This window comes from Marmota marmota, unplaced genomic scaffold (assembly GCF_001458135.2).
Source record: "Marmota marmota marmota unplaced genomic scaffold, marMar, whole genome shotgun sequence".
Classification (NCBI taxonomy): Eukaryota; Metazoa; Chordata; class Mammalia; order Rodentia; family Sciuridae; genus Marmota; species Marmota marmota.
In genome coordinates this window covers 29,429,804-29,455,704 of record NW_025999949.1, presented here as the reverse complement: position 1 = coordinate 29,455,704, position 25,901 = coordinate 29,429,804, and the positions used below count along the sequence as shown (strand labels likewise).

The 25,901-nt window shown below is 51.3% G+C and overlaps 2 protein-coding genes across 4 annotated transcripts in view; one reads left to right on the top strand and one right to left on the bottom strand.

Moving 5' to 3' along the window:
* Window positions 1-18,022, top strand: part of Sla (Src like adaptor) — a 33,501-nt gene extending 15,479 nt beyond the window's left edge. For all 3 annotated transcript variants that reach the window (XM_015486503.2, XM_048802164.1, XM_015486502.2), the window contains 6 exons: window positions 5,394-5,493; window positions 6,325-6,411; window positions 9,171-9,274; window positions 11,570-11,701; window positions 15,308-15,440; window positions 16,160-18,022. In XM_015486503.2, the coding sequence (XP_015341989.1) occupies window positions 5,394-5,493; window positions 6,325-6,411; window positions 9,171-9,274; window positions 11,570-11,701; window positions 15,308-15,440; window positions 16,160-16,373 (770 nt within the window). In that variant the 3' untranslated portion in view covers window positions 16,374-18,022. The remainder of the gene's footprint in view (window positions 1-5,393; window positions 5,494-6,324; window positions 6,412-9,170; window positions 9,275-11,569; window positions 11,702-15,307; window positions 15,441-16,159) is intronic.
* Window positions 1-25,901, bottom strand: part of Tg (thyroglobulin) — a 213,545-nt gene that overhangs the window by 64,070 nt on the left and 123,574 nt on the right. Inside the window, exon 41 of the mRNA XM_015486500.2 lies at window positions 24,168-24,370. Within this exon, the coding sequence (XP_015341986.1) occupies window positions 24,168-24,370 (203 nt within the window). The remainder of the gene's footprint in view (window positions 1-24,167; window positions 24,371-25,901) is intronic.

The following is a 25,901-nucleotide window of genomic DNA, read 5'->3' as shown; positions in this document are numbered from 1 at the left end:
AGTCACTCCAGTTCAAAAAGGGAGGCAGAATTGCAAAGCAGGGACCCTGAATCCAGCGCTTCTCTTTACCACCACATCACATTCTGGGGGGACCAGCTTTAAGGAGGCCTGTGAGCTGAGAGAGGCTGGGCAATCTAGAGCTGGGGGAATATGCCTGGTCACCAGATTTAATAACAGAGACCCTCACATGCCTTTTTGAGGGATCCTGTGGATGAGGCACCTGCATCAGATCTCAAAGTAGATTTCGCTTTCCTATTTGGATCTCATGCACCTGCTGGACCATGACATAGTTTAGGTAAAATGTGATCATTCAAATTTTATATCACTATACATTTAGTGAATATCATAAAAACATAGCTAACTCATCAAATCCATGATTCCACATTGCTTAGAACAGGACTACCGTTGTTTTAAGTGAATTAATATTAAGAAAAATGTCATTAGGTCCCCAGTAGTAGAAGTGGCACTTGACCATGACAAAGGAAAGCCCAGTGGCCAGAGCACAGCCCTGGTGCTCCACCATGAGCTGACCTGAGTTTGACACTTGGCACAACTACAAGTCCAGTGTTCTTGGGCCAGTCTCTGGACCACTCCACCTGTCTTTCCTGACATCCGCCATGAGACAGCTACAGTCTGTCAGCACCACAGGGCCGGGGAGGACTGGATGGGAAACACATCACAGCACCAGCCCAGTGTGGCTCGCTCCAGAATTGTACCACCTGGTCCCGCTGCTGGGCCCCGGGATGGAAATGAGAAAGAGCAAGGAGGGCTGAAAGCCACTGACACGTGGGGAGCTCTGAGTTCTCACAAGGAACACATTCTGGGGCCTTGGAGCCCAAAGACAATTCCATCCTTATGTTCTGGCCAGCTCCCTCTGAGTCCTAAGAGAATGGGAACTGACCCCTGGTGGCTTTTAGTCTGACTGCTTCTACTCTGTCCACTTCCACATGGAGAAACCAAGGTTTGGGTAAAAAGAGAACCCTAGAGGAACTCAGCCTGTAGTTCTTAGTGACCCGCAACCTACAGACCTTCCGCCAGGCTAGGCTCTGCTGAGCGCTATATGATTGGTTCTTGCATGTGTGTGATTTCCTGAAAAAGTTACTGAAAGTCAGACCTGCTGTGATACGGCAGGAGTCCCCGAGTTTGGGCATGACTCAAGGGAGTGTAAAACGAGAAGCTGAAATCACTGGGCCATTCAGCTCCCAGCCTACCAGCGGCTCTTGCAGTTTGTGCCAACCCCAAGGACTTATTTGGAGGAGGCTTCATCCTGATATTTTCAGGAAATTGGAAGACCCTGGATATTAGGTGCCCAGGAGTGCCATGTGGCTTCATGGGGTGACCACGGGCTTGGGAATCCTCTTGCTCTCCCTGGACACTTTACAAGAGCTCTCCCAGCTTTGGATTCTTCCCTTCAAATAAGAACATGTGTTGTGTAGGGCTGGGTGGAGTACTGGAAGGCAGGAATGGAGAGTTTGCCACACAGTTAAAAATGAAAGCTACTAAGAATATTTTCAGCCTTGGAAAGGAAAATGGTCCAGACACTCCAAAGAATAATGCAAAAGAGGCCCTGTCTGTATTTGACTAAGTAATAATTATGGCCAGTAAGTTCTGCCAGGGGGCCCCTTCCTTTTCTGGGCTCATTTCCTATTTTATACTTTTGTACATTCTGTTCAACATCACTCATTCTTGAGCGGAGCTATCAGCAAATATTTGGTATTTTGAATTTCATCTTCTGCACTCACAAATAGAGTTTGTGTTTAGATGATGAGAGGACATAGAGCAGATTCATTGGTACTACTAGATGGTGGCAAAATTTGCAACACTACTGGCTGAAACTCGTCATGGATAGTGGGATGGTAACCCTGCCATGCAGGAAAGGGGCACTGGATGTCACCCACTGGGGCAGGCCCTGCCAGTCACTGTGAAGCACCATGGACATTGACCCCACCACAGGAGACAAATTTTGATATTTCTCATTTTCATACATGAAGAAATCAAGGCCAGATTCATTAAAAATAAATCTGTCCCCAAATCGCAGAGCTATTAAGTGGTAGAGGTGGATTTAAGCCAGGTCTGATTATTTCGAAGCCCATTCTCTTTCCATAAAGCTCTTCTGAAAATTCTCCCTGGATTTCTTTCCTGCTCAGCACACATTTCTACACTTAATTTGTTTCCTTAAGACTGCGATAATCCCACCCGCTTCTTCCGGCCTCTCTCTGTGTAGCTCATTGATCTAGTCTGGTTTGAATGGGCAGCTGTCCTTAATGCCAAGGGCTCCAGAAGTACTGAATGTGTTTGAACTTGAGCAGCAAAGGGAAATATCTTACCTTGTATTTATTTCACTGTGGGGACCAAAGCTCAGACAAGACTTAGAAGGGACCCTGGCACAAGCACTTGCTCAGAAAGGCCACCATGCCCCCACAGAGGGCACACCAGGCTTCAGTCCTGGCCGATGCCTTTGTCCTGTTTCTCTAATGCTGATGGTAAAGGGGATGTCAATTCCCTTGCAAAGGACCAGGTAGAAGCTATCTATTCTTTAAACAAAAGCCCAAATACAAGGTTGCCTCAATGATATTTAAACGTTATAGATACAAAAACATCCCTGCTGTGGAAATTCCACAGGAAACCTCTCTTCGCCATTGCAAAACTGAAACTTACTACCCCATGAGCCCCTTTTCCTCCACTGGAACAATTGGTTATACTGGGATTTTGCTCTGGTTCTTGTTTCTGTTAGGTCTTGTTTTTAACATCACCAGGGATGGTTGTTTTTATTTCTTGAACCACACATCCAAACCGCAAGCTCCTCGTCCCTCCTGCCGCAGGCTGCATCTCAAGGCTCCATTCTTGTCCCAGATTTCGTGTCCAGGGACTCTCATTTCAATGCTCATTTTTCACAAGGGGCTTTGGGATGGCTGCTCACCCTGCCTCAAGCCACAGTATAGTCCCCTTTCTCCTGGACCAGCTTTAAAATACAGCACAAAGGCCATCCTTGAGGACACAGTGCACAGAGGTTCCTCCACGTCTGCATTCAATACACATGCCTTGGGCAACCTTGAAGGGACAGGCCCATTGCTGGGCTCAGGGCTGCAAGACCCAGAAGACACATGGGCTTTTCCTGGAATGCACTGCCAGGTGGGGAGACAGACATTGCCCTGATAGTCACACAAACATTAAAATGCAACCTGGTATCTTGACTTCAGAGGAGAATGCCAGAGAGTGGGTATAGAACCATGAGAGGCTGAGCCCTCTCTGGGGAGGCTACAGGTGGGGAAGGGAGGATGAGGGGGCACCTGTGTATGCAGGCAGAGGGCACAGCCCACACAGAGGCTCTGAGGCCCAAGGAGCCTGGCGAGCCTGGCACCTAAGCCACAGCAGCTTGGTTAATAAATGGTCCTTTCAGATTCAGTCATCATTAGACCAGGAAGAAGGGTTTCCATCTTGAAGGCATTTCTAACCTGCCATTTTCCAGACTAGGAAACTCAGGGCCAAGACAGAAGGGTGTGTCCACACTCAGTCACTTCACCTCAGTACAGTTGGCCTTAGAGTCCAGGCAGATTTGCCAGAAAGCCAAGCAGATCCAGTGCTGTTGGGCCTTCCCCAGCACAACCCCCTCCAAGTCCTGTGCCTCATTTTGCATTTGGAGTTTCAAATCTGGAGGACCTCCAAGTCTGCACAAGCTTCATGCCTCACCAAATCCATCCCCACCCCTTATTAGAACTCAGGACTTCTGGCTTCAGACCCAATATAATACTGGGGTGTGTCTGGACAGTACAAGGGAAGGACCCCTTTCTGAATCCAAAGAAGCAACATGTGAGGGAGAATCCCTGGGGCTCAGGCAAGGCTTGATATAAGATGGGCCAGAGGCCTCAACAGGTCACTTCTCAGTGGCCAGACCCTGCTGCTTCCTAGGAGCCCTGACCTTCCTCCAAGGGTCGCAAGAACACCAAAGGTCACGTTTGGTTTCCATCTCACACACAGGAACTCTTACTTTTACGTAGTTTATTGTCAGTGACTTGCTTTCCTCAAATGAGCAGCACAGTTGAGCGTACTGTTCCACTGCGATGACTTCCTCCTGATTCATTTATCAGTTGATGACCAAACCCTGTACTGGAAGCCCTGTTTACCCTTCTTACTCATCCTTGAGCTCAGCCTCCTTTGACTCAGTCTGTCCATGAGATTTAAGAGTTGGAGGCTATAGGGTACGTGCATTGTAGGAGGTAGGGAGGGGGTGCTCAGCAGGGTGTCTGGATCCTGGAAAGTGGCCTGCATAGGCTACCCAGACTGCACAACTGAGTGCTGGGATTTCTCCAGAAATTCCTGGGGTGAGGGAACAGAAATGGCTCCTCCCATGATTGTGGGTGTGCTTTCTAGACCATGAGCCCCTTTTGAGGACAAGGGTTGCCTTTCTCATAGATGCTTGGCTCATGTACATGCTCACTAAATAGCTACCAAATGAATGAATAAAGTCGTCACCAGATCTGGGAGTTTGGCTGCCAGGTGGAGTGACAGCAGCCACAGCAGTTATGGCTGCTGCTGCTTTGCAAGCCATATCATTTCCCCAAAATGTACCCGTTTCACCCTGCGTATAATGCTTGTGAACTATGGCGAGCCAATAAGTATGCAAAGCAGATACCGCTAGCATCAGAAAGGAAATTCACGTCTTATCACCACATCTCCAGAGTAAGTTGTGCTCACATGAACCAAATAGCATTCTTTCCCTTTCCAAAATTTACTAAAATTATTTTCAATATACACATAATAAAAGGTCCTTCGTTTTTTCTTCCAACACGCCCACCCCCAACAAAAGTCACTATTAATGAGATAGCCCACATAGGGTCCCACACTCTAAGGAAGAAGTGTTCTGCAGCCTCTAGGTTAATAGCCGCTTGATCTGGAGGGTCTTCAGAACTCATCTGTCCTCACCCCCTGACACTCACATGTCACAGATCTGAGAAACACAAGCCCAGGTTGGGCAGCTGGGGCCACAGTAACAAGAAGGGATGTTTGCTAGCATTCTGTCACCCGTGGGATGGTGCCTCACTCTTTTATCTCATCTCAGAGGGGCCCCAGAACAGAGATGGGGCTTGTTGTAAAGACGGAGAGATGGAGGCCTGGGACAGACCCTGAAGCCAGCTCTGACTTCAGCTCACAGGCTCTGGATCCCCATTTCTCAGATGAGAACACTAGGGCCGAGGCAGGCCTGAGAACAGGGGCGTGTGGCTGGCCTCAGGGGTCCTCGAGCACTGCACCACCCTCTACAGGGGGCCCTGGGCACTTGGGTGCAGGAGGAGGTGTCTCCAGGGAAACCCGCAGCAGCTGGGCAGGTCTCCACTGACTGCCGGGGCTGCGCTTCCTTCCTGTGAATCAAAACGCCCCTCTGCTTCATTTCCTAGGACTGGAGAGTGACTTCCTCGCGGTGCTGAGTGACTACCCATCTCCTGATATCAGCCCCCCAATATTCCGCCGTGGGGAGAAACTGCGAGTGATTTCTGAGTGAGTTAGCTTTTCAAAACTTTTATAATCCTCAAAACAGGAGAACCTCAGTTTGGAGGGGAAGCACTAGATTTTTAGCTTAGTCGTCCAGTTCCACATGGGCCCTGATCCTACTGTGGGGTGAGAAGTCTGGCCCACACTGCAACCCTACCCCTTATGTTGCTGGGCTCTGAAACCTTCAATGGCTCCCCATGGACTGCTGGCTAAAATCTAATTGTTTATAACTAGGCTTTGAGACTTTTATGATCCCAATTCTGCTTCTCGTATTGGCCTCATCCCCCGCCACATGTGCAGTTACCCTGTGCCAGCACAAGCTGGGCAGAGAGACCCAGGGTCTGAAAACACTTTGATGACAGAGAGCATTGCCTCCTATTCCTGTTGTCTCTTCAGTGTGATGCCAAACAGTCTGTAGATCCATTTTCTTTGGATCCTCATTGATATAGACACACAGAATGTCTTTGGTTATATTTCAGGGTACAAATCAAACCAGTAAGCACTGGTTTTAAAAAGCCTCCAACTATAGCATAGCAGTTGAGAACATCAGCTGCTGATCCCTGAAGGTGGCTTTTTCTATTAAGTGGGAATGCTTCCAAGCTAGCTTCTAGCTTGAATGGGGGTGTCTGTTGCATGTGTGTGCGTGTGCACACACACACATGCATGAATGCATGCCTGCACCCACTAAGCACTCAATTCCCAAATTGAGAAATTCTGGTCCATCTGGGCAATGGCAGATCTTAGAAGAGAACTGTCCCCAGCTGCCATGGGGTAATTCTGCTGATCCTGTTCACTTGTCCATTTACCCATCCTGATCTTGTCTTTCTGTTCTGACAGTGAAGGAGGCTGGTGGAAAGCCATTTCTCTTAGCACTGGTCGGGAGAGTTATATCCCGGGAATCTGTGTGGCCAGAGTTTACCACGGGTGAGTACATTCATCATCATTAAACATCATGCTGCCTATGCGGGTGGCTCAGGAGATGGCAGGCAGGGATTCCAGCATGGTGCAGTGGCAAGGAAGACACTGGGTCAAGAAGGGCACCCACCCCCCATCTCTGCCCCTCGGGAATGATGCAGATTGGGACCTATCCCTTCCACCTGGGGACTTAGGTTCCCTGGAGTGAAATGAGGGAGCTGGGCTGTTCAGCTGGAATGAGGTGCTGCTGCTGCTCAGCACGGACACTCCGAGTGCCCTACCACCGGAGGCAAGGAGGTGGATCAGCTCAAGCCATCTGGGTTCAAGTCCTGCCTCTGTCACTTTCTGCCCAGGTGAGGGAGCAGAGGCTGCTTAGGTTTCTGAAATCATTAGTTGTCGAAAAGAAAGCACAACACAGAATGATGGTAATAGTGACATGTAATACCATGACCCAAGTGCAGGGCTGTTGGGAAAATAGTTCCTGCAGCAATGCCAGACTTCACAGCGAGACTCTGCAAAGAGCCACATTCTCGTCAACACCACATCCAAAGACACAGAGTGCTCCCTGCCTGACATGCCCACACACCCACAGAGGAGCAGACGAGCCAAACAGAAGAGGATCATGGAGACCTCGGACGTGGCAGAGGGAAGCGGTATTTCCTCCTGTAGTGGTGCAGGGATGGCTGGGGCAGCCCCTGGTGGCTCTACAGCATAGCACACATGGACTCACATCCTGGCTCCCTCCTTCTAGGGAAAGGGCCTTGGGAGTTACCTAACCTCATCCAGCCACTGTCTTCTCACCTCTCAAATTAGCAAGATCAGACCTCAGCCAAGAAGTGCTCAGCGTAGAGAAAACAGAAAGGAAGGAAGGAAGGAAGGAAGGAAGGAAGGAAGGAAGGAAGGAAGGAAGGAAGGAAGGAAGGACCACTGTCCAAATATGAAATGGCTTCTTGTCCAGAGCCACACGCCCATCTAGTGAGGCAGAGATGACCACACAAATACTCGGAAGACTGGAATTGAGTACATTGATTTCAGTATTGATGATCTTAATCACAAATACAGAAAACACTTCCATATTGAGGCTGATGAAACTGAACACAAGAGTCACTTTCTGAAAGAAACCCAAGTCACACTTCCACATCAGGGGCTGGTCTTTGATCCATTCATTCCTTAGCAAATGCACCTTGACACTTCATGTTGAAGATGTGGGACTGAAGCTGGCAGGGGCCGGGGTGGTGGGAACCCAGACAAACAACCTACAGGACCCTACAGGACAACTGATCTAGTTGATGCATTGACATTTCTTAAAATACAGAATAGATAAAAGGACAGTGAAGTATAGAGGCTGTGGAATTGCATGTCCCAGAAAAATGTATTCTAATTTTACTCTCTCAATCACTGATATGGTAACGTGCACAAGTTACTTAATCATTCTGACTTTTAGCATCCTCATTTGTGAGCAGGATAATGTCCCTGTTTCAGGGAGTTGAGGTGAGGATTAGGGTTAAAGTGCTTAACATAGTGTAACATACAAATACAGTTAGTATTCCTATGTGGCTGCTGTTCCTCATCTGTTGTCCTCCCCTTTCTAAGTAGACTTTTGTGTAAGAACTTGAATAAATGAGTATTTGTTGCATACACTGAAATAATTAGTACTTTATGCACTGTGCAGAACTAAGGGAATAGTTGAAATATTTGGCCAAATATAGCATGATCATGATCCCAGCAGCAAAAGTGACCACAGTGACAAGCACATACATGAACAAACAGAACCTATGGGTCTTCCCACCTGGCCCTCAGGGCACTCAGACGACAGACAGGCTTTGCTGACCTGGATCTGCTCCTGTGCCCTGGAGAACGTTAAAGCCTTCCGAGACAGTAGCATACCAACGCCTGCTACAGCACACACCGATCTGGACCTGAGAGATGGGAGTTGTGTCTGCATGTGCCCCAGCCACATGCGACTGAGGCACTTCCTGCCCAGCTGAGGTCTGGCAGAACCTGGTCTGCAAAGAGCCCGTTCACCTGGAACACAGATTCCTTTGTGCCCAGAGAAGCTTCCCAGGAGGACTCAAGAGCATCAGGTCTCCTGTGGGTGCGAAACCCCCACTCCAAAAGTGAGCTACCAGAGTGCCACCACCGTGTCTTACTGTTTGGTGAAAAAAGCAAGGAACACAGGAAGCCCCTGGCGCGATGACGAGTGTCTGAACGCATGAGAATGGAGGGTGCTGGAGATCAGATGGAGGCACAGCAGGGCTTGTTTGTGGGGCCTCCACATGCCACCTCTCGTCTCTTCCTTCTTACTCACAAGCATATGCCAAGCCCAACCTCCTGGATGCCACCGTGAAACCCACAAGACAAGGGCACAGGGAGCGTGGCTATCGCGGAGTGCAAGGTGGTATGTGGAAGGCCGACTGCCACAGCCACAGAGGACCCTGTATAACAGCATGTGCTGCACATTACATATGGTGCATATTCCAGCAAGCATTGGAGGGACAGGCTGAGAGGTCCCATGCTTCCTGGATCATGGTCCAGGCTAACACCTGGCCAGCGATTGGCACTTGGGAACTTTATATGAAATCTAGAACATAGAAGTGCATGAATGAAGGAAAGAATAATGAGTGAATGAATAGCTGATGTCCCTCCTCTTTGACACCCCATCATCCTCACAGTACCTAGACTTCAACTTCACATTTGGTCTTAGCTGTCTCTAGGTTCTGTGGGCAGGGCACATGCAGGTTACTCACAGCTGTCCTCCTGTGTCTCAGGTGGCTGTTCGAAGGGCTGGGCAGGGAGAAGGCGGAGGAGCTGCTGCAGCTGCCAGACACAAAGGTCGGCTCCTTCATGATCCGAGAGAGCGAGACCAAGAAAGGTGAGCAGCCCGTTTCTCCGTGCCCGGCTCAGACAGGCAGGCCCTTACTCCTGGCTGCCCCTCCTGCCTACGTGTGCACATGGGTGTAGGTGGTTAGCTCCTTGCAGCCACGTCCACCCGCCCGCAGCAAGGCCAGCATGATAGCTAGGGGCCCAGAAACAGGGAGCAGGTGACTGGGTACTACCATGGCCCTGGGTACTACCATGGCCCAGGCATGGGCAGCATGCTGGGCACACAGAAGTGGACAATGGCATGGCCCAGCCTGTAGACATCAGCCCTGAGGCTTGCACGGGTTTACCTCTCTGAACTCAGATTTCTCATCTGTGAAGTGGAGAGAACCTCCCCTTGTAAGGTGGTGAAATTCAAATGTAATAATTCTTGTAGTGTCATTGCTGTGCGAAAGGCCTTGAGATCAGTGTTCTCTGGGCCTCTCAGAGGGGACAAGCCCATGTGCCTGTTTGCCTGTTCACCAGACTTTTATCATCATAATTTCCTGCATCAACTGAGCAGACAGCAGGGCGCTTCTGTGGTTCAGAGCAGGAGTTCCAAGTTCTAGTTTCAGACATGAATTACTCTCTCTCTCTCTTAGCCTCAGGTCAGGTATTAAGGACAGCACCGTTCTTGGATATAGTAACAGCTTCATGTCACAGGAACAAAACCCTGGATAGATAGGGCTCCCCCACTGGTGATCGTAATAGCAACTATTCGAATAGCGGAGATCTGGCAAGTCCTTAGCCTGCTTCTTATTCACTTCCTGTCAAGGAAGAAAAGACGCAGTATCTAAGTATTTACCAGGCACCCACCAAGGGCCGGGACCACCTGGCACTGGAGTCTTCACCAAGATGAGCACAGCTTGGCTTGGGGGAAACACAGATGGAACATAGGGGATTCTAACGTCCCACAACAACTCTTGTCAGATACTTGAAGGAACCAGAGGACAACAAAGTCAAGCAGAGGCCAAACATGGCATATGTGTTGGGCCCCCAAGGAAGGATACCCAGCTCAGAGCCCTGCGGCATGGCCAGGGGAGGGAGCCCCCACTGGGCGCCACAGCACATCTGCAGTTATCCAGGTCCCCAGCAGATCTGCAGTGGGGCAGGGTGGGGCTAGGGTGGCAGACTCTGCCCACTGGGGGTGCAAAGTTCTGATGATTTTTCAGGCACTGCCCTGGACTGGCTTACTGTATTTCCAGTTCCAGTTGAAATAACAAGAAGTATCACAGTGGGTGACTCAAAGGGCAGGGTTGACAAGTAACTATGTGCCCCAGGGTGGACCAGGATCTTGCTGAAAGCAAAGCTTACACCCCAGAGCGGCCAATCCCCAGCTGGGTGCCTCTGAACGCTCACTCAGGATGTCTGAGCCTCTATTTCTCCATCTAGAAAATATTTGGGGACAGTACCTCACATGCCCTTTCTGAGAGTCAAGGAGATGTTGCCTGGAAGTAGCTTAGTCCCCCACCCAGGACACAGACTCGATAAATGCCCATTCCTTGCCCCTCTTGCCACCTCTTGAGCACTTTCCACTCCTAGAACCCCAGGAGATGGAGCAGGGGGATCCTTAAACATCAACCAAGTCCAATTTCCAATGCTCCATTTGGGGGGCTGAGGCTAAGAGGCTGCTGGTACGTGCCTGAGCTTCTCCTCTTACCAGCCTGTGTTGGTCACCACTCTGTGACGCTCAAGGAGAAATGTCATCTTTCACATGTTTCTTAGAGACACTCGCAGACACCCAGGCACTGCCACTTGCTGTAATCCCTGAGAAAGTCGAGCTTAAATCAGAGGGGGGTAGGGATGAGGAAAGGGGACCTGGCTGTAAGCACCCCCCTGTCCGTGGGACAGGGGCCGAGGGAGGAAAGCAGTGGCACAAACACCTCAGTGCACACTAGGAAGCAGTCAGGGTCTGCACGGCCTGGATCTATAGGTGGCAACCGAACTCTAAGCAGTCAAGGTGGCCTCAGGAGTCACATGGATAAGATAGCACCACAACGTTCACCTCAAAGAACAGGAGGACTAGGCCTCTGTGCTTGGAAACCCAGGCTGACAGTAAGAACCCTTCTTGAGTGCATTAGGGGGCTGCTAAAATAACAGCTGCCCTGGGTTCTAAACTGGGAACCACATCTGAACAGAGGGGTCCAAGGCAGGTGGGGCTGTTGGTCCTGACAGGGTGCCACCTCCCAGTGTCACTGCAGTAGACCAAGAGTGAGCAGCTATGTGCCTCTGGGGAGATGAGCCAGTCAGCTGGCTGCCCTTGGGAGGGAACACGTAGAGCCACTAACCTGTCCTTCTCCTCCTGTAGGTTTTTATTCCCTGTCGGTGAGACACAGGCAGGTGAAGCACTATCGCATCTTCCGCTTGCCAAACAACTGGTACTACATCTCCCCAAGGCTCACCTTCCAGTGCCTGGAGGACCTGGTCAACCACTACTCAGGTAAGAAACAGTTGGGACTGGAGGAGGAGGCCCCTCTGCACTGCCTGCTGTGGTCTCACAGCCTCGGGTGGGCCTAGCTCCCCAACAGAAGCCAGGGATTTTTTTCTTGCTTTCTGCCCATTCTGACTTCTTACTATGTTAACTCAGAGTACAAGAGCCTCTGAGCCTAGTCCTAGTAGGTACAATGCACCTCACCTCAAATCCACCCTCTCTCCACCTATAAACCCCACAATCCAGCTTGTTCCTGTATCCCAGACACAGACAGCTGGCAGCTCTTTAAGTGGCCCTGCATTTTCCGGGACTCTGTTCTGAAGTCCCACTCGTTGCCCCTTCTCTGCTTGTCAGAACCCTCTTCAGCCTCCAAGGCCAACATGGGCCACCTCTGGGATGAAGCCTAGCAGTGAGACTTTGTTGGCCAGTCCTCCTGTCCCAGTGTTCCAGGGTTCCTTTCCCTTGTGCTCTGATAACTGTGCAGTGTGGCCTAGGTGATCGCATGCTTGTCTGTGTTTCCTAAAGAGATCCTAAAGATGAGGCATCTATTTTATTAACTTGCTTATTGCTTGCTAGACGGGGAGACTAAGATAGGGAGCATCTTCCAAGATGGTAGAAGCATGGTTAGTTCTGATAGAGTGATGGGTCAGGGTAGAGTCAGAAGACAGAAAGTGGGATTCAGCTGTGCAGGTCCTGAATGCCAGCTCAGGAGTTGGAATTTGCCCCCTGGACGAAGGAACAATTGTAAACAGTTGCTGAGTTTCCAACAGCTGGTTCTGGCACCTCAGTGATTATTTCCAGCTCTGCTTGCTCACTGGGAGCTGGGCCACCTTGGACTGCATATTTGCCTCTTTTTGCCCCACTTTCTTCCCACACAATGCAGACACCAGTTGTCCCAACTCTCTGGAGGTGCTAAGGAGAGGACATGGCCGTGACCTTGAGGACTTACTGAGTGGTACCCACTTTTTCTCGAGTGGGGCTGCTCCTCCCCCCTCTCTTGCTCTGTCCTACTGGGGGGAGCCAGGGAAGAAGCCCTTCTCACTTTGTTAGCGGCTTCCCCTTGGGTTCAGGTGCCTGACCTTTCACCCTGAGGAACCTTGCCAGCACTCTTTAGGAGTCAGGGTATTGAATCAGAAGAGCAAAGGCCTTTTCAAGGAGAAAGGAACCCATGCAGCCTTTGGGTGACATCCTTGGCCTATAAAGTGGCGGGTGATATGGAAGCAGTGGCTGCTGGGAGAGGCAGGCCCACCCTGGGGCCCAGGCTGGGGGCGGCTGGAGCAAGTGCCCCGCCTCCTCTGCTTCCCATTCCTGGAAGGTGGTGACAGTGGCCCCAGCAGGGGACTGAATGATAATCAAGCATAATCTTTCTTGTGCCATGTGCAGCCCAGCCTGGGGCCTGTGGCAGATGCAAAATAAATGATTACAAATATCACCTCTGTGATACCCGAAAACCTCGCAGTTACTTCAAAATGAAAGAGGAAGGGCGTCCTGGAAACAGCCGATTGTGCTGGGTAGGAGTGAAGGTTGGTTGTGGTATTTGGCTTTTAATAACAATCATCAGAGGGGTGTGCAGACCATAAATTTTGCATAGACAAAAGCAAACATGAAATGAATGCTGCCCCAACAAAGCTCTCACAGACCAGGAGGCCAAGAGACTGTGGCTAGGAACACCACGCCCGCTCGGGCTGCTGCACCACAGGGAGGGCTGTAAAGAGCAAGTGCCTTCCAGAGAGACGACCCTGGCCCTAGCATCGGTTGACAGGTGGCAGCCACAGGTTCACGCCTGCAACTAACTGAAATGGTCTGAAAATACAAGATGTTTTCTGTGCTCTTCTAAGACATGGCCAGGGACATCAGGAGCAGGGGACCCTGAAAGCAGGGTCTCCGGAGCCCGAGGAGTGAGAGGATGGAGCACTCCAGTGAGCTGTGTAGAGGGGAGTGAACCAGACCAGTGTCACCTCTGGGAGGCCGAGGAAGATCTGTCTTCTCCTCCTAAGGGACACTGACCTGCTTTGGAATGAGAACCTGGTCCCAAATCCATGAGACAGGGTTTGGCCACATTCTGTGTCCATGGCCTCCTCAGCTTCTTCATCTCTAGAATGGGCCTAAGATACTGAATGAACACAGAGAGGGGCCTTGGTGAGATGAAGAGGCGGCACCAGCTCAGCAGGGCTCCTGTGTCCTTCCTGTGTCACTGCCTCTCCTCCTCCACGTCTGTTAGTTACCTAAGTGTGGCTAAGGGGGGCACCGCAGGGCTGCCCTGCCTGCTGGGCTCTGGATCTGGCTTTGTCTTCCTCTTTCATGAGCTGGGGGGTCACTTAGGTCTCTACCCCCTAATTGTTTTAGATGCACAGTCAACCAGGCTTCGCACTGACCCCACAGTCCACCTCACATCCCTGCACGCACCCACGTAGGTGACGTCTGAGGTCAGTGTAGTCACAGGGGAAGCCAGGAGCAGGCACGGGGACACGGCCAGGGACTGCTGAGGTGCTGTCCCTCCAGCTTCCACTGGTTTCTGGGCAGGCCCCCCTGTGAGCCCCACAGGTGGGGGCAGGGCTCTCGGAGCCGTGGCCTGCTTCCTGCCCTCTGACCATGGGCCAGCTGAGGGCCGCAGACACAGCAGTGCCTCACATTCGGGGTCAGGCATCTCCCTAGGAGAAGGAAAGCACTGGAATCCTCAGCCTGAATAGGGCTGCTCAGAACCTCTGTCTGTGTCTCTGATGATGGGCTAGGGGACGCTGCTGGAACACACGGAGCCTGCACCTTAATGCACCTGGAGAGATGGGGCCCCCGGGGCTTAGACATTTCATACCAGCCAAAGGGGCTTGCTTAAATTTCTTTCCCTTTCTGCATGAGACTCCAGGGCTAGAAGAGGGATCTTTCCGAAGCTTTCATCCTCTGCTCTACCTTCCCCTGTCTTCTCCCTGCCTCAGTGTCTTCCATGCTCTGGGGCTTCCTCTCCCCCTCCCCGCCCGTCTCTCCTCGCGCCCCTCCTCCTCCCTCCTCCTCCCTCCTTCCCCCTCCTTCCCCTCCTCCTCCCCGTCCTTCTCCCTCCCCCCCTCCTCCCTCCCCCCTTGTTTTCTCTACCCTCCTTCCTGCCTTGGAGATGTACTTGATACACCTGAGCACCACCAAAGCCTCCTGTATACTTTGGGGAATCAGCAGCTTCCTGTTCTTGTGCACAGGAGAATTCTGCTGCCAGGTGCAGCCCTGGCCCTCCTTGGGTGCCCTGCCAGCTGTCCTCACTTGTCCTCATTGCTCTCCTTGTGTAGTCAAGGAAACTGGGGCTCAGAGAGGTCAATTTACCATCAGAGTGTAGCTGACTCTCAGGGACAGCTGAGGTGCTCTCTCTCCAGCTACCACTGGTTTCCGGGTCCCCAGCTCCTCCGGCTGCCTGGGCCTAGCTAAGTGTGCCGCACATTCAGGGCACCTTAGCAGCCCTCCAAGGACTGGGTGTGTGACTCTCAGCCTGGCCACTACCTTCCACACCCCTTTCAAGTCCCTGCCTTTATTTCCCATGCCAAGGTCCAGGAGCTGGACCAGATGGTGCTCAGGCCTGCACTCCACCCTGGCCACGGCTTCCCTGGGCCTGACCCTGTCTGCTTCCCCCTGCAGAGGTGGCTGATGGCCTGTGCTGTGTGCTCACCACGCCCTGCCTGACGCAGAGCACGCCCGCCCCAGCAGCCAGGGCCTCCAGCTCCCCCGTCACCCTGCGCCAGAAGACCTTCGACTGGAAGAGAGCGTCCAGGTGTGTGGGTGTCCCCTGAGCGTGTGAGCCCGACATGGCGTGGAGAGCCGTGGCCTGGTGTCATTGGCCACTCCCACCACAGCCCTCAGTCCCCTTGTCCTTAGGAGTCCCTGCTGAAAGCTAGAAGGCATTGTTCAGCAGGGACGCTGCCTTGCTTTCCCGATTGCACAGGCCCTAGACTAACGCAGGAGCCAACCTGTGTCATTTAGTGGTATTTAAGACTCACTCATGGAACTTAAACATGACAAAACTGAGGTGACTCAGTTTTGCTAAGAGAAAAACATCTTCCACTGATTTAGTCTGTTTTTTTTCCATTGCCAGCCATTAAATTTTGAGGTGAATATCCATCATTTGTGATTGGTGGATTATCTTATAAACTGAACAGAAATCAAAATTCATCCCATGGGTAAGTTCAAAGAAAATCAGAGATCAGAATTGGCTAGGAGATGAATAAAACTGCTCTTTCTCAAAGAAAAATTCACTTAGATTTACAGTTGGAAGTTACAGGCACTGGAGAAAACAGTAATTCAGAGAGGCTGAGTGGTTTGTCTAAGATCACACAGCCAAGAAATGTAAGAACCAGAATTAGAACAAGAAGCTAAAAGGATATTAACTAGGCTCTCTTTTTTTCTTCCTTTTCCTGTTCTTTGTCCCTTGTCCCCTCTCTGTCAATATCCTACTCTTTTCTCCCGTTCTCTGCCACCTGTTCTGACTCACAGACTGCAGGAGGACCCTGAGGGAGCAGGGAACCCACTCGGGGTGGATGAGTCCCTTTTCAGCTATGGCCTTCGGGAAAGCATCGCATCCTACTTGTCCCTGACTGGGGATGACAGCAGCCCCTTTGATCGGAAGAAGAAGAGCGTCTCGCTGATGTACAGTGGAAGCAAGAGGAAGAGCTCGCTGCTCTCGTCGCCACCGTACTTTGAAGACTAGCGGCACAGCAGATGCCCGGGCTTGCACCCGAGGCCACAGAGGTTCTGACTGTCACCTGGGATCTTGCAAAAGGCAGGATTCTCTGGCCCCTGGACAACCCAATTCCAGCCAGGAGAAGCCATCATGAGACCCAAACTCTCACCTTCTCTATCCACATCATGACCAAAGGGACTCCTCCTCCGTGTCTGACCAGGGCTGTGACACAGGACATGTCAAGTCTCAATGATGGGACAGGGTCTCAAAGAGCCCAGCAGACAAGGATGTGCACGTGACGCACGGGAAGGATGAGGAATTCTTCCAGAAACTGCGCGGAAGCGTTCCTCAGTCGACTGGCAGATGGAGGTGGAAGGTGGAGGAGGACCGCAGCCTGCGGAGGGGGGCAGAAGGTGGGAGCCGCACTGCCATCCACGGAGACCTACGGGGTGACACCTCCTCCCTTGTAAGAGACCCGCTGACACTAAACCCCAGCCGACGGACTTGCTAGCTCCTCCATACCAGGAGGAGACGTTGGCGTTCTCCTGCACCAAAGCCATGTGGCAGGGGACATGGGGCAAGGGTGGCGGCTGGTGGGGAAGGAAGGTGGCCTGGGACTCACCACCTTCCAGGGGCCCCAGCCAGGGTCTGCAGCACAGAAAGAGCTTCTCTGGCTGCTGGGGTCCTTGCCAGAGTTAAGGAACCAATGATTCCTTCACAATTGTGTAAAAAGGTGCTGTGTTAAGTCCTGTGTGAGGTGGGGACCAAATAGGGAAACAAGGGTGACTCAGCCCAGCCCCCAGCGAGGTGTCACAGTGAGGCAGAGAGAGAGTGGAAAAGCATGGAATGTAAAAGCAGCCTCGCGTGGAGAGATGGACTGCCTGCCTGGGATGGGCTGGGGCAGGGGACGGGGCGCCCGTGTCCAGGGATCTGCATGGAGCTTAGGGCTGCTGGACGTGGCAGGAAGAAAGGCCGGATGTTCTTAAAAGAAGGAAAGTGATCACTTCTAAGGAGTTGACTCACACCACATTTTATCCTAGGAAGGGTCTGGTATCCACATGAGTGCAAATACCGAGCTCCAGGAAGAGGGGAGGCCCTGAGTGGCTTGATTTTGCCATATATAGCTGTAGGAGACGGGTGAAAACACAGGCGGGGAAGGAGCGATGAACCAGACAGTCGGATCCTGGCAGGAAGGCAGGCGGCTGCAGACGGCTCATGACTCACTCTTCCCCTTCCAGGGACTCTGGGGAGGGGGCGCGTGCACATGGCCCTTCACGTCTGCTCACATGCGCGTCCATGGCCGTGAGTTCGTGCTGCTGGTGGTACGTGCATATGTGTTTACATGATTTGCTGCGTCACCAGATTCCTGGGTATTCATACAAGGAGGCATTTGTGGCTTCCTTGACAATCTCCCACGGCTGATCCAAAGCCACCATCCAGCATGTGAGAAAGGATCGTGACACCTGTGACACCCGGGACAGCGACTTCCACCTGGAGGCCTGGTGCCTCTGCGCTCCAGATGTCTGTACAGCGTCTTCTGTGTCATTTTCTGTTGTGACCGATGTGACTGGAGCATTGGGGAGCCCCAGGGGGGTTCTAAGTGGGGAGCATTACACTTTGTTCAATCATGTATTTATTCCTGATTAAAGTAACCTAATAAATATTTAAGCCTTGAATGTGGGAGCTTCCAGGTGGCAGTGAGTGGAAAGTTCTCTCAGGGGCTCTGCAGCTTCCTGAGGACAGCCCCAGCCAGACTCCCTGGAGCCGTGGAGTCTCTTCACCCTGGAAGGTGGGCGTGGGGTGAGGGAGGCAAAATCATCACCACCATCATGAGAACCGTACATCACTGGTGGTGGGTGAGCTATTTGGTCTTCTGAGAATTTCTAGAAATGATTCCTGGGCACCTACTAAATAAATACTGCTCCAGGTGCTCGGGCTGCATCAGGGAAAACCAGTGGGGCCTCTGATGTCATGGAACTTGATGTCACACATAACAGGAGGCTTTCTGATGAGGAGGAGGGACATGCAGAAAACAGCAGAGCCCTGTGGATGGGGTCTCTTTAGATGGATGCTGAGGGAGGTCAGCAGTGGACACAGCCATTGAGCTGAGGCCTGGAAGACGAGCAGCTAATGGCCATGCACAGATCTAGGGACAGGGACAGCAGGCAGCTCCTGCAGGCTGAGGGTACCAAGAGGACAGTAGGGTAGCAAGGGCTCTTGTGCTGAGATAGGGGAGTGCTGGAAACATGCATCATGGCCTGAGGCCGGGGCTCGCTTTAAGGGAGGNGGGGGCCTGCAGGCTCTTAGGCCCTCAAGGGGAAGGGAGGGGCGCAGGGCCTACTCAGAGAAACAGGAAGCCATCCAAGGACCTAAGGGGGTGACAGCATCTCCATATGTTTGTGGGATCACCTGGCTGCTATGTGGAGGATGGATTTTTAAAATCCCAGCATTTACTGTCTAGTTGACATATGCTTAAAGCAAAAGATGAAGAGATTTTGGAAACAAAGGGGTGGAAAGTTTTTCATGGAGAAAATGAACGAACATGTTTCATGTTGAGGCAAATGGAATCTAAATTACACCAGGACAAAGGCAGATGTCTCAGAAGGAGCAATCCACTGAGAAGGTGGGACGCTCGAAACCTGTGTCACTCAAAAGATAAACAGCTTCAAAATACATCAGGACACTCTTATGAGGATAGATGTATAAACCGATCATTCCATTTGGAGTCTCAGAAACTGCTAGACTGAACAAGCAGATGTGGAGAGGTGTACAGACTTTAATAACACTGGGCCCCTTTTCTGCCAATGAACAGGAACCCATCAAGTCACGGAGGAAGCTACAGACATGGGGCGTGGAGTCCTTCCGCTGTGCTCTATGATCAGGGGCAACACAAGTGGAAACGATTTGCAAAAGGGTGGATAACAATTCTATGAATCTAAATTCTTTAAAAAAATCTTTTGGATAAGAAGAAAATAATGCAAAAAAAAAACATATTTAGAAACAAATGACAATATTGCTACTTTGCAAAATTTCTGGGGAAGAGTTGATAAAACCATAAGGGAACTTCATTGCTTACATCTGACATTGATCAGAATGAGAAGTGATGAGGTCAGCTTCCGACTCGGGAAGTAAGAGACCATCGCTTAGTCAGAGTCAGGAGAAAGGACCATAATGATAAGAACAGATGTCAGTGATTTGGAGTCTAAAACAGAGCCATAGAGAAGATTTTGAAGGCCAAAACATTGTCTAAATAATAAGATTGATATGATAGATAAAAACACAAACCAGCATGGCCCAGAAAGACAAAGAAGAAAAAGCAAATCAGGTGCAGTTCCCTTGGTAACAGTGTCCAGGAGAGGGTGTGGCCCCCAGGACCACAGGGAGGCCTTCCTCCCTCTGCAGCTCCTCCCTGCTGCCTGGACCCCTCCCCAGAGCTCCACTCAGGTATGAAGGCAGGTCTAGGTATGGCTAGGGGACGCTTTTGAGAAAGAGAAAGAAGGAAAGAAACTCCTTTGGTCTGTAAGCTGCTTTGCTATTGGGTCTCCAAGACGCAGCAGGTGGGTGGTTTGGTCCAAAGGGGACACAAGGGTGCCTGCCCTCATTTGAAGATGGAGACGCAGCTTCAAAGAAACCCTAAAAACCATCAGGCCAGGCATGGAAGCTGAGGAGAGAGCTCAGCCAAGTCCCAGGCCCACTCGCCTCCCCGTCCCAGGCTTCACAAACCAGAAAACACCCCAGGAGACAAAGCCCGTTCACCAGGCCAGCCCGACTACCACACTCAGGACCACCTGATCACACAGACGTTTACAAAACTGTTCAAAGCCAGGGAGAAGCCTGAAGGGAAGCAAACTGCTGTGTCCACGGCTGATTGTCAGCCTGATTCGTGATGCAAGGCTGAACAGCAGGGCATTGCAGGTTTTCTTTTCCCCAAATTAGCAATGGATTCCATGAAATGATACTCAGATTACCAGCAGGAGTATTAGGGGAAAAAAGATAAGGAAAGAAAACTTCAACAGACTTATTCTAAAAGGCTTCTGGGAGCACCAAATCCGTGACTGGCGAGACCACTTTGATGAGCAGGGGAGAGCGCTCCCATCGTGAGATCCGCAGACAATGAGGCAAGAAGGCCGCAGCCATCGGCTCCATCTCCCCATCTGCTCAGCAGAGCTCAGCCTCGCCCTGGACCCTCCCGCGAACCAGGTTCCCTACTAAGTGCTAAGGAACTCTAAGGTTCCCAGCATCTCGCCATAGTCAAAATCAGATATGTGAGAAAAATCATAAACACGCAGAACAAGCAGAAGTCCTAAAAGCTGCTAAATAGAAGTCTCTTCTTAAGGGGAGATTCTTTGCTTTGAGAGAGATTCTTTGTTTTGTGAACTCAAATATGTTAAACAAATGTGGAGGCCCTTTGGCTCAGCCCTGAACCACCGAAGGGATCTTCTAGCAGACGCTGGACACACTGACCACAATCAGAGGAGGGAAGCCTGGGGGAGGTTGGCCTTTCTCCACACGGTGAGAGCCCGGGAGCTGCAGAGGAGTTTCACAGAAACAGAGGCGGAAAGTGCAGGAGGCTGCCTCGAGGCCAGGAGCTCACTCTGAGGAAGGAGGACGACAGGGAATGGTTCCTAGGTCCTAGGAGTCACTTCCTCCTTTCTCCTCCCTTAAAGCGAGCCCCGGCCTCAGGCCATGATGCATGTTTCCAGCACGCCCCTTTCTCCCTCCACCTGGCCAGGGCAGGTAGGAGGTCCTGGGCCACCTGTAGTTGGAGGCAGCAGGGAGCTGCCTCCAACTACAGGTGGAGGGGAGGTTGGGTTTCTTGGGTTCCCAGGACACTTTGCGAACCTGATGCTATGACAATGTCACCAGCCCATAGGACACAGAGAGAAAGTGCCATGCTAATGTCACAGGTGAGAAATGCCAGGTGAAGAGTTCTTTCCAAGGCCAGGATTTTAATGTCCACCCCTTTGATTCTTGGTTCTGGCTTCTTCCTTCACATCTTAAGACCCTGAGAGAACTTCAATTCCCAAAGAAGTCCTTAGGAATGGGAAAACATGGGATTTGGCCTTAGTTTCTTTATTGTGTGTACTTTGGCAGGTCACTAGATGTCTCTGAGCCTCAGAAATCTTATCTCTACATAGGAAATAAAATGAAGATCCCATGCCAATCAATGTGAGGAATCCAAGATAAGGTAATGAAAGTGTTTGTGAACTCAAATATGTTAAACAAATGTGGGTCATTAATCACCGTCAAAGGAGCTTCTCCACCAATATTTTAATAGTTCTAGCCCCAAGAACTTGCAGACAGACTTCAGATTTTACCCAAGAATAAACTGCCAACTTGCATTCATTGCTCCAACATCTGTGGTAAAGAACATATTTAAGAATTTCTAATATGTTGAAGTATTTCAGTTCTCCCAATTCCAAATAATTTCACTTGCATCCCAAGGACTTCTGGGAACAGTTGTAAAAACTGCTTCCAAGTGAGTAAAACAGACGGAAGGTTTATTTTTAAATATACTGCCATTTGTTAAAACAGATTCAATTTTGAAATTCCCCAAACACCTAAACCCTGAAAAAGAAAAAAATCTGCCTTCCAGGCCTTTTGGAAGATATCTGGGCATCGTCTGGGTCCTAGTGAGTATCTTGTTGCTGAGTGGGCCCTGGAGGAGTCTCTTTAGGATCAACTCAAAGAGGAAGCTGAGCTTTCAACACCAGGAACTGAAAAATGCTGGTGCTCAAACCTCCTGCCATTAGGATGGAGCAACTTCAGAGAAACCGAGGAAGAAAACCAGACTCACAGGAAAGAGACCCAAAGATGGTGGAAGGAGCTGGGCTAGCCTTGCAGAGAGAAGTGGGGCTAGCCTGTGGATCCCTGGCCCCCGCAGACACTCTCGGGTCACTTGGTTCACCTGCTCACCCGCTGTGCCCTGGAGCACCTGCTCACAGTAAGGTGTGCATGCAGGTGCCTGGACCCTGCAGAGAGGGGGGCACTGGCTCCTGCTCTGCCAGAGCTCAGCCTTGTGAGGAGGCAGACTGGGCACCGAGAGTAGCCAGTTACCAGTGGAAATCCTGATGACGCTGCACAGCACGAGTCATGTAAGGGGCCGGGTCTAAGGGAGAAGACTGGAAGGCTTTCCTAAGGGACAAGCAGGGAGCAAAGAAGAGTTGGGGAGAAAGTCTCTCCATCAGAGGAAGTTGCCTTCACAGGCACATCACGGGGAGTGAATCCAGAGCCTTATAAATGCTCCTGTTGCCAAAAGAGAGAGAGGCCATAGCAGGTGGGGTCTCTCTGTGGGGAATGGAGACAGTGCGGACCCAGCCTCTGTTATGGCCAATGACCTTTCTCCCCTCCTATGATCAAGGGTTTGGACCCCAGAAAGGCTGGTCAAGGCTGGGAGCAATGCTATGGTCCTAGCACTGCTAGCAGGTCAGTGAGGAATTGGGCCCATGGCTGGGTCTCGCTGTTCTCCACCTTGGGTTCAACTGAGTTCCTCTGCAGGCTCCTGATGGCCTTCTCTGCCCCCAACATGGCTCCTCCCATTCGTTTTCCTGCCACTCTAAGGGCAGCTCTAAGCACCTGCTCTCACCTGCTTAGGAAGCCTTTGACAGCGGACCCATGCCCATCACAGTGCTCCACCATAGCAGAAGGTGGGAGCATCCAGGGGCCTATTAACAGTGAACGGATGGGTCAACAGAACATAGCACGTCTGCACAGTGCAGCGTCACTCAGTCCTAAACATGGGAGAGTCTGACACCTCCTATGACGTGGACAAACCTGGATGACATCATGCTGAGTGGAAAAAGCTGGGCACAAAAACACAAATCCTGCCAGCTCCACTAATAATGGGCGCTCAGAATAGGCAGATCAATAGATTAGAACAGCTGTCCCCAGGGCTAAATGGGTGGCTTAATGGGTACAGAGTCTTGAGGACAAAAAGTTCTGGCAATGGATCATGGTGATAGTCACACAATTGGGAGTGTACTCAGTGCCACCAAAATGGCTGGATCATGGAATGAAACAGACAAACCAGTGAGCAAAACCCTTGCTATCACCTGGCACACTCAGGATGAAACGTGGGACATGCAGGACCATCTGGCTCCTCTGCCTTCACATCACTACCCACTATGACACCCCCAGGCCTTGCCTGTCACCAGGTCATTCCTTCTCCAGGGAATCCCTCCCGGATGCTGTGCCTTCCCCTGTATTTGGGGCTCTCTTTAATTGCTGTGCCCCCAGCCCCAGGACCCTGAGCCACCTGGGAAGTGGGACAGTATTGTTGGCATGGCATTTCCAGCATCTAGCACACACCACTTGCTCATACTAGTTGCTCAGTGAAATTAGAAGAAAATCAATGACAGAACAAGAGACACCAGAGCTTATGCTGTGACCAACCAGGTTATTTCTTCCATCATAAGTGTCATCACAATCAGCATCATTACACCACTACCACCACCATCATCATCACCACCATCATCATCATCATCATCATCACCATCAGCATCATAGCATCATCACCATCGCCACCATCACTTTAATCATAGTCATCATCTCCATCAGCATCATCACCAATAGCACCATTATCATCATTGACACTAAACTCCAGTGAGGCTCTCCCACAAATAGAGATTCCACATGGAATTTTTAGCACTTTGAATATTATTGGAAAACAGTTGAGGGGGCCCTTCAGCATTCTGGATCCACTCCTACCTGGAAGGATGACTTACAGCAGATTCATACTTGGCATAAAGGATAAGAGAAGACCAAACAATTGAAGCCAAGTGAACACCTCAGAGCAGACTGCAGACAGGATGCGGCACTCACCATCAGCAGAGCCCTCCGGAAGAGCCTGGGGCCAGTGGTCCTCGTCATGAGAAGGTGGAGGCTGGCCACATCAGCCCCGCCACGGTCTGCTGCCAGGGACACACGTCGAGGGTCCCCGCCAAATGCTCCAATGTGGGTCTGCACCCAAGTCAGAGCTGCCACCTGGTCCAGCAGCCCCCAGTTGCCAGTTGCCTCCCTGGACCCTGCAGAGAAGAGGAAGATGGTTCCTCTGTGTTACTTTGCAACTCTGGGTCGAACATTTATGGTGCTGTCCATGTCAGGCCCGTGGCTCCTCTAGGGGCCTTTAGGCCTTGTATTTGGAACTACACTTTCCAAATATGGTGAGGGACAGTGGGGAGGACCTGGGCTTTGGAGTCAGACGCAGCTGGCTTGACTTCTGGCTCAGCCTCGAGCATCCTCACCTCTCTGAGCCACACCTGCTTGTCAGTGAACGAGGGGACTTGCTGGGGAGCTGCTCTGATGGGAAGCAGAGCCTGCTGGGTTCCACCACCGGGCTCGGCCCCTGAGGGAAAGGACCCTCCCTACAAGCTGCCAGGGGCTCTCTCTAACAGTGGCCAGGCCAGGAGGGGGCTGAGGACCCCAGTCTCTCCCTTGCCCCATGTTCTGTGGCCTTAATAGTGTGCAACTGAGGTGACATCTCTTCTATAGAATTCGGTAACTATTTGTTGAAGACCTCTTACTATTTCTTTTTAACGAAATAATTCAGACATGACAAAAGCATAGCAAAAACTCGCTCTTCTCCAGGGCTTTGGGGATACCACGTGCCTCACCCTCCTGTTTGTCCTGGGACTCCACGTATCTCCATACACCTTGTCAGGACCCGCTCTCTCTGTAACCTCCAACACCAAGCCTTGCCGCTCTCGCCTGAGGCATACATGCTTCTTCCCTGACGGTTCTCAGCAGATGACTCCTGCCTACGTCAGCAGCCCAGGCCCCCCGAGCTCCAGACCCCTCACAGTGCTCCGTGAGACCCCAAGTGACGGCTAGCAGGATTCTGTTTCCCCAGGAAAGCAGGGCATCAACTGAGTGGGACCTGAAGAGTGACAGCCACACCTAGATCACCAGTGACAACAGGGTGGGGATGGCCCTGACGTCCACTTCCCATGTACCCGCTTCCCACTGTGTGTGAATGACACTGCCAACACTGAGTCCACAGACTTGGGGAGGTCAGAGTGGGGTCATGCAAGAGGTCACTCGTCTAACAAATCAGAGGGCTTCCTCCAGTGCCGGGCCGGGTGCTGGGCCCTGTGAGGGTAAGAGACAGGATCCCAGCCCGGGGCCCGCAGCCTCCAGTGGAGGGCTTACAAGCCACAGTGAGCTCACAGGCCCAGCCTCTTCCTTCCCCAGTGAAATAGAAGAAATCTGGGAGCAAGACTATTCAGACACAGGAAGTGAATGTGAGATCAAGTTGGGACTGAAATCCTAATTCATAATCAGAGCTCTTTGTCCAAATATTCAATCCAATTCCACAGACATTTGTTGAAAAATCTGTGATGGGTATTAAGAAATTTAAGTGCTTACTTATGAAACTCCTGCTCACACGGGCTGGGTGACAGCCTCAGTGCTCCTGCGCAACTGTGGACCCAGGTCTCTCAAGATCGGGGCAATGGGTCTGGGCTCTGGCTCCCAGGGCCGCTCATCACATCCATAGTGTCCCCTGCAGTCTGAGTATGGCTGAGCCCAGTTATCCTCAATCTCAGGGCCCCACACTAG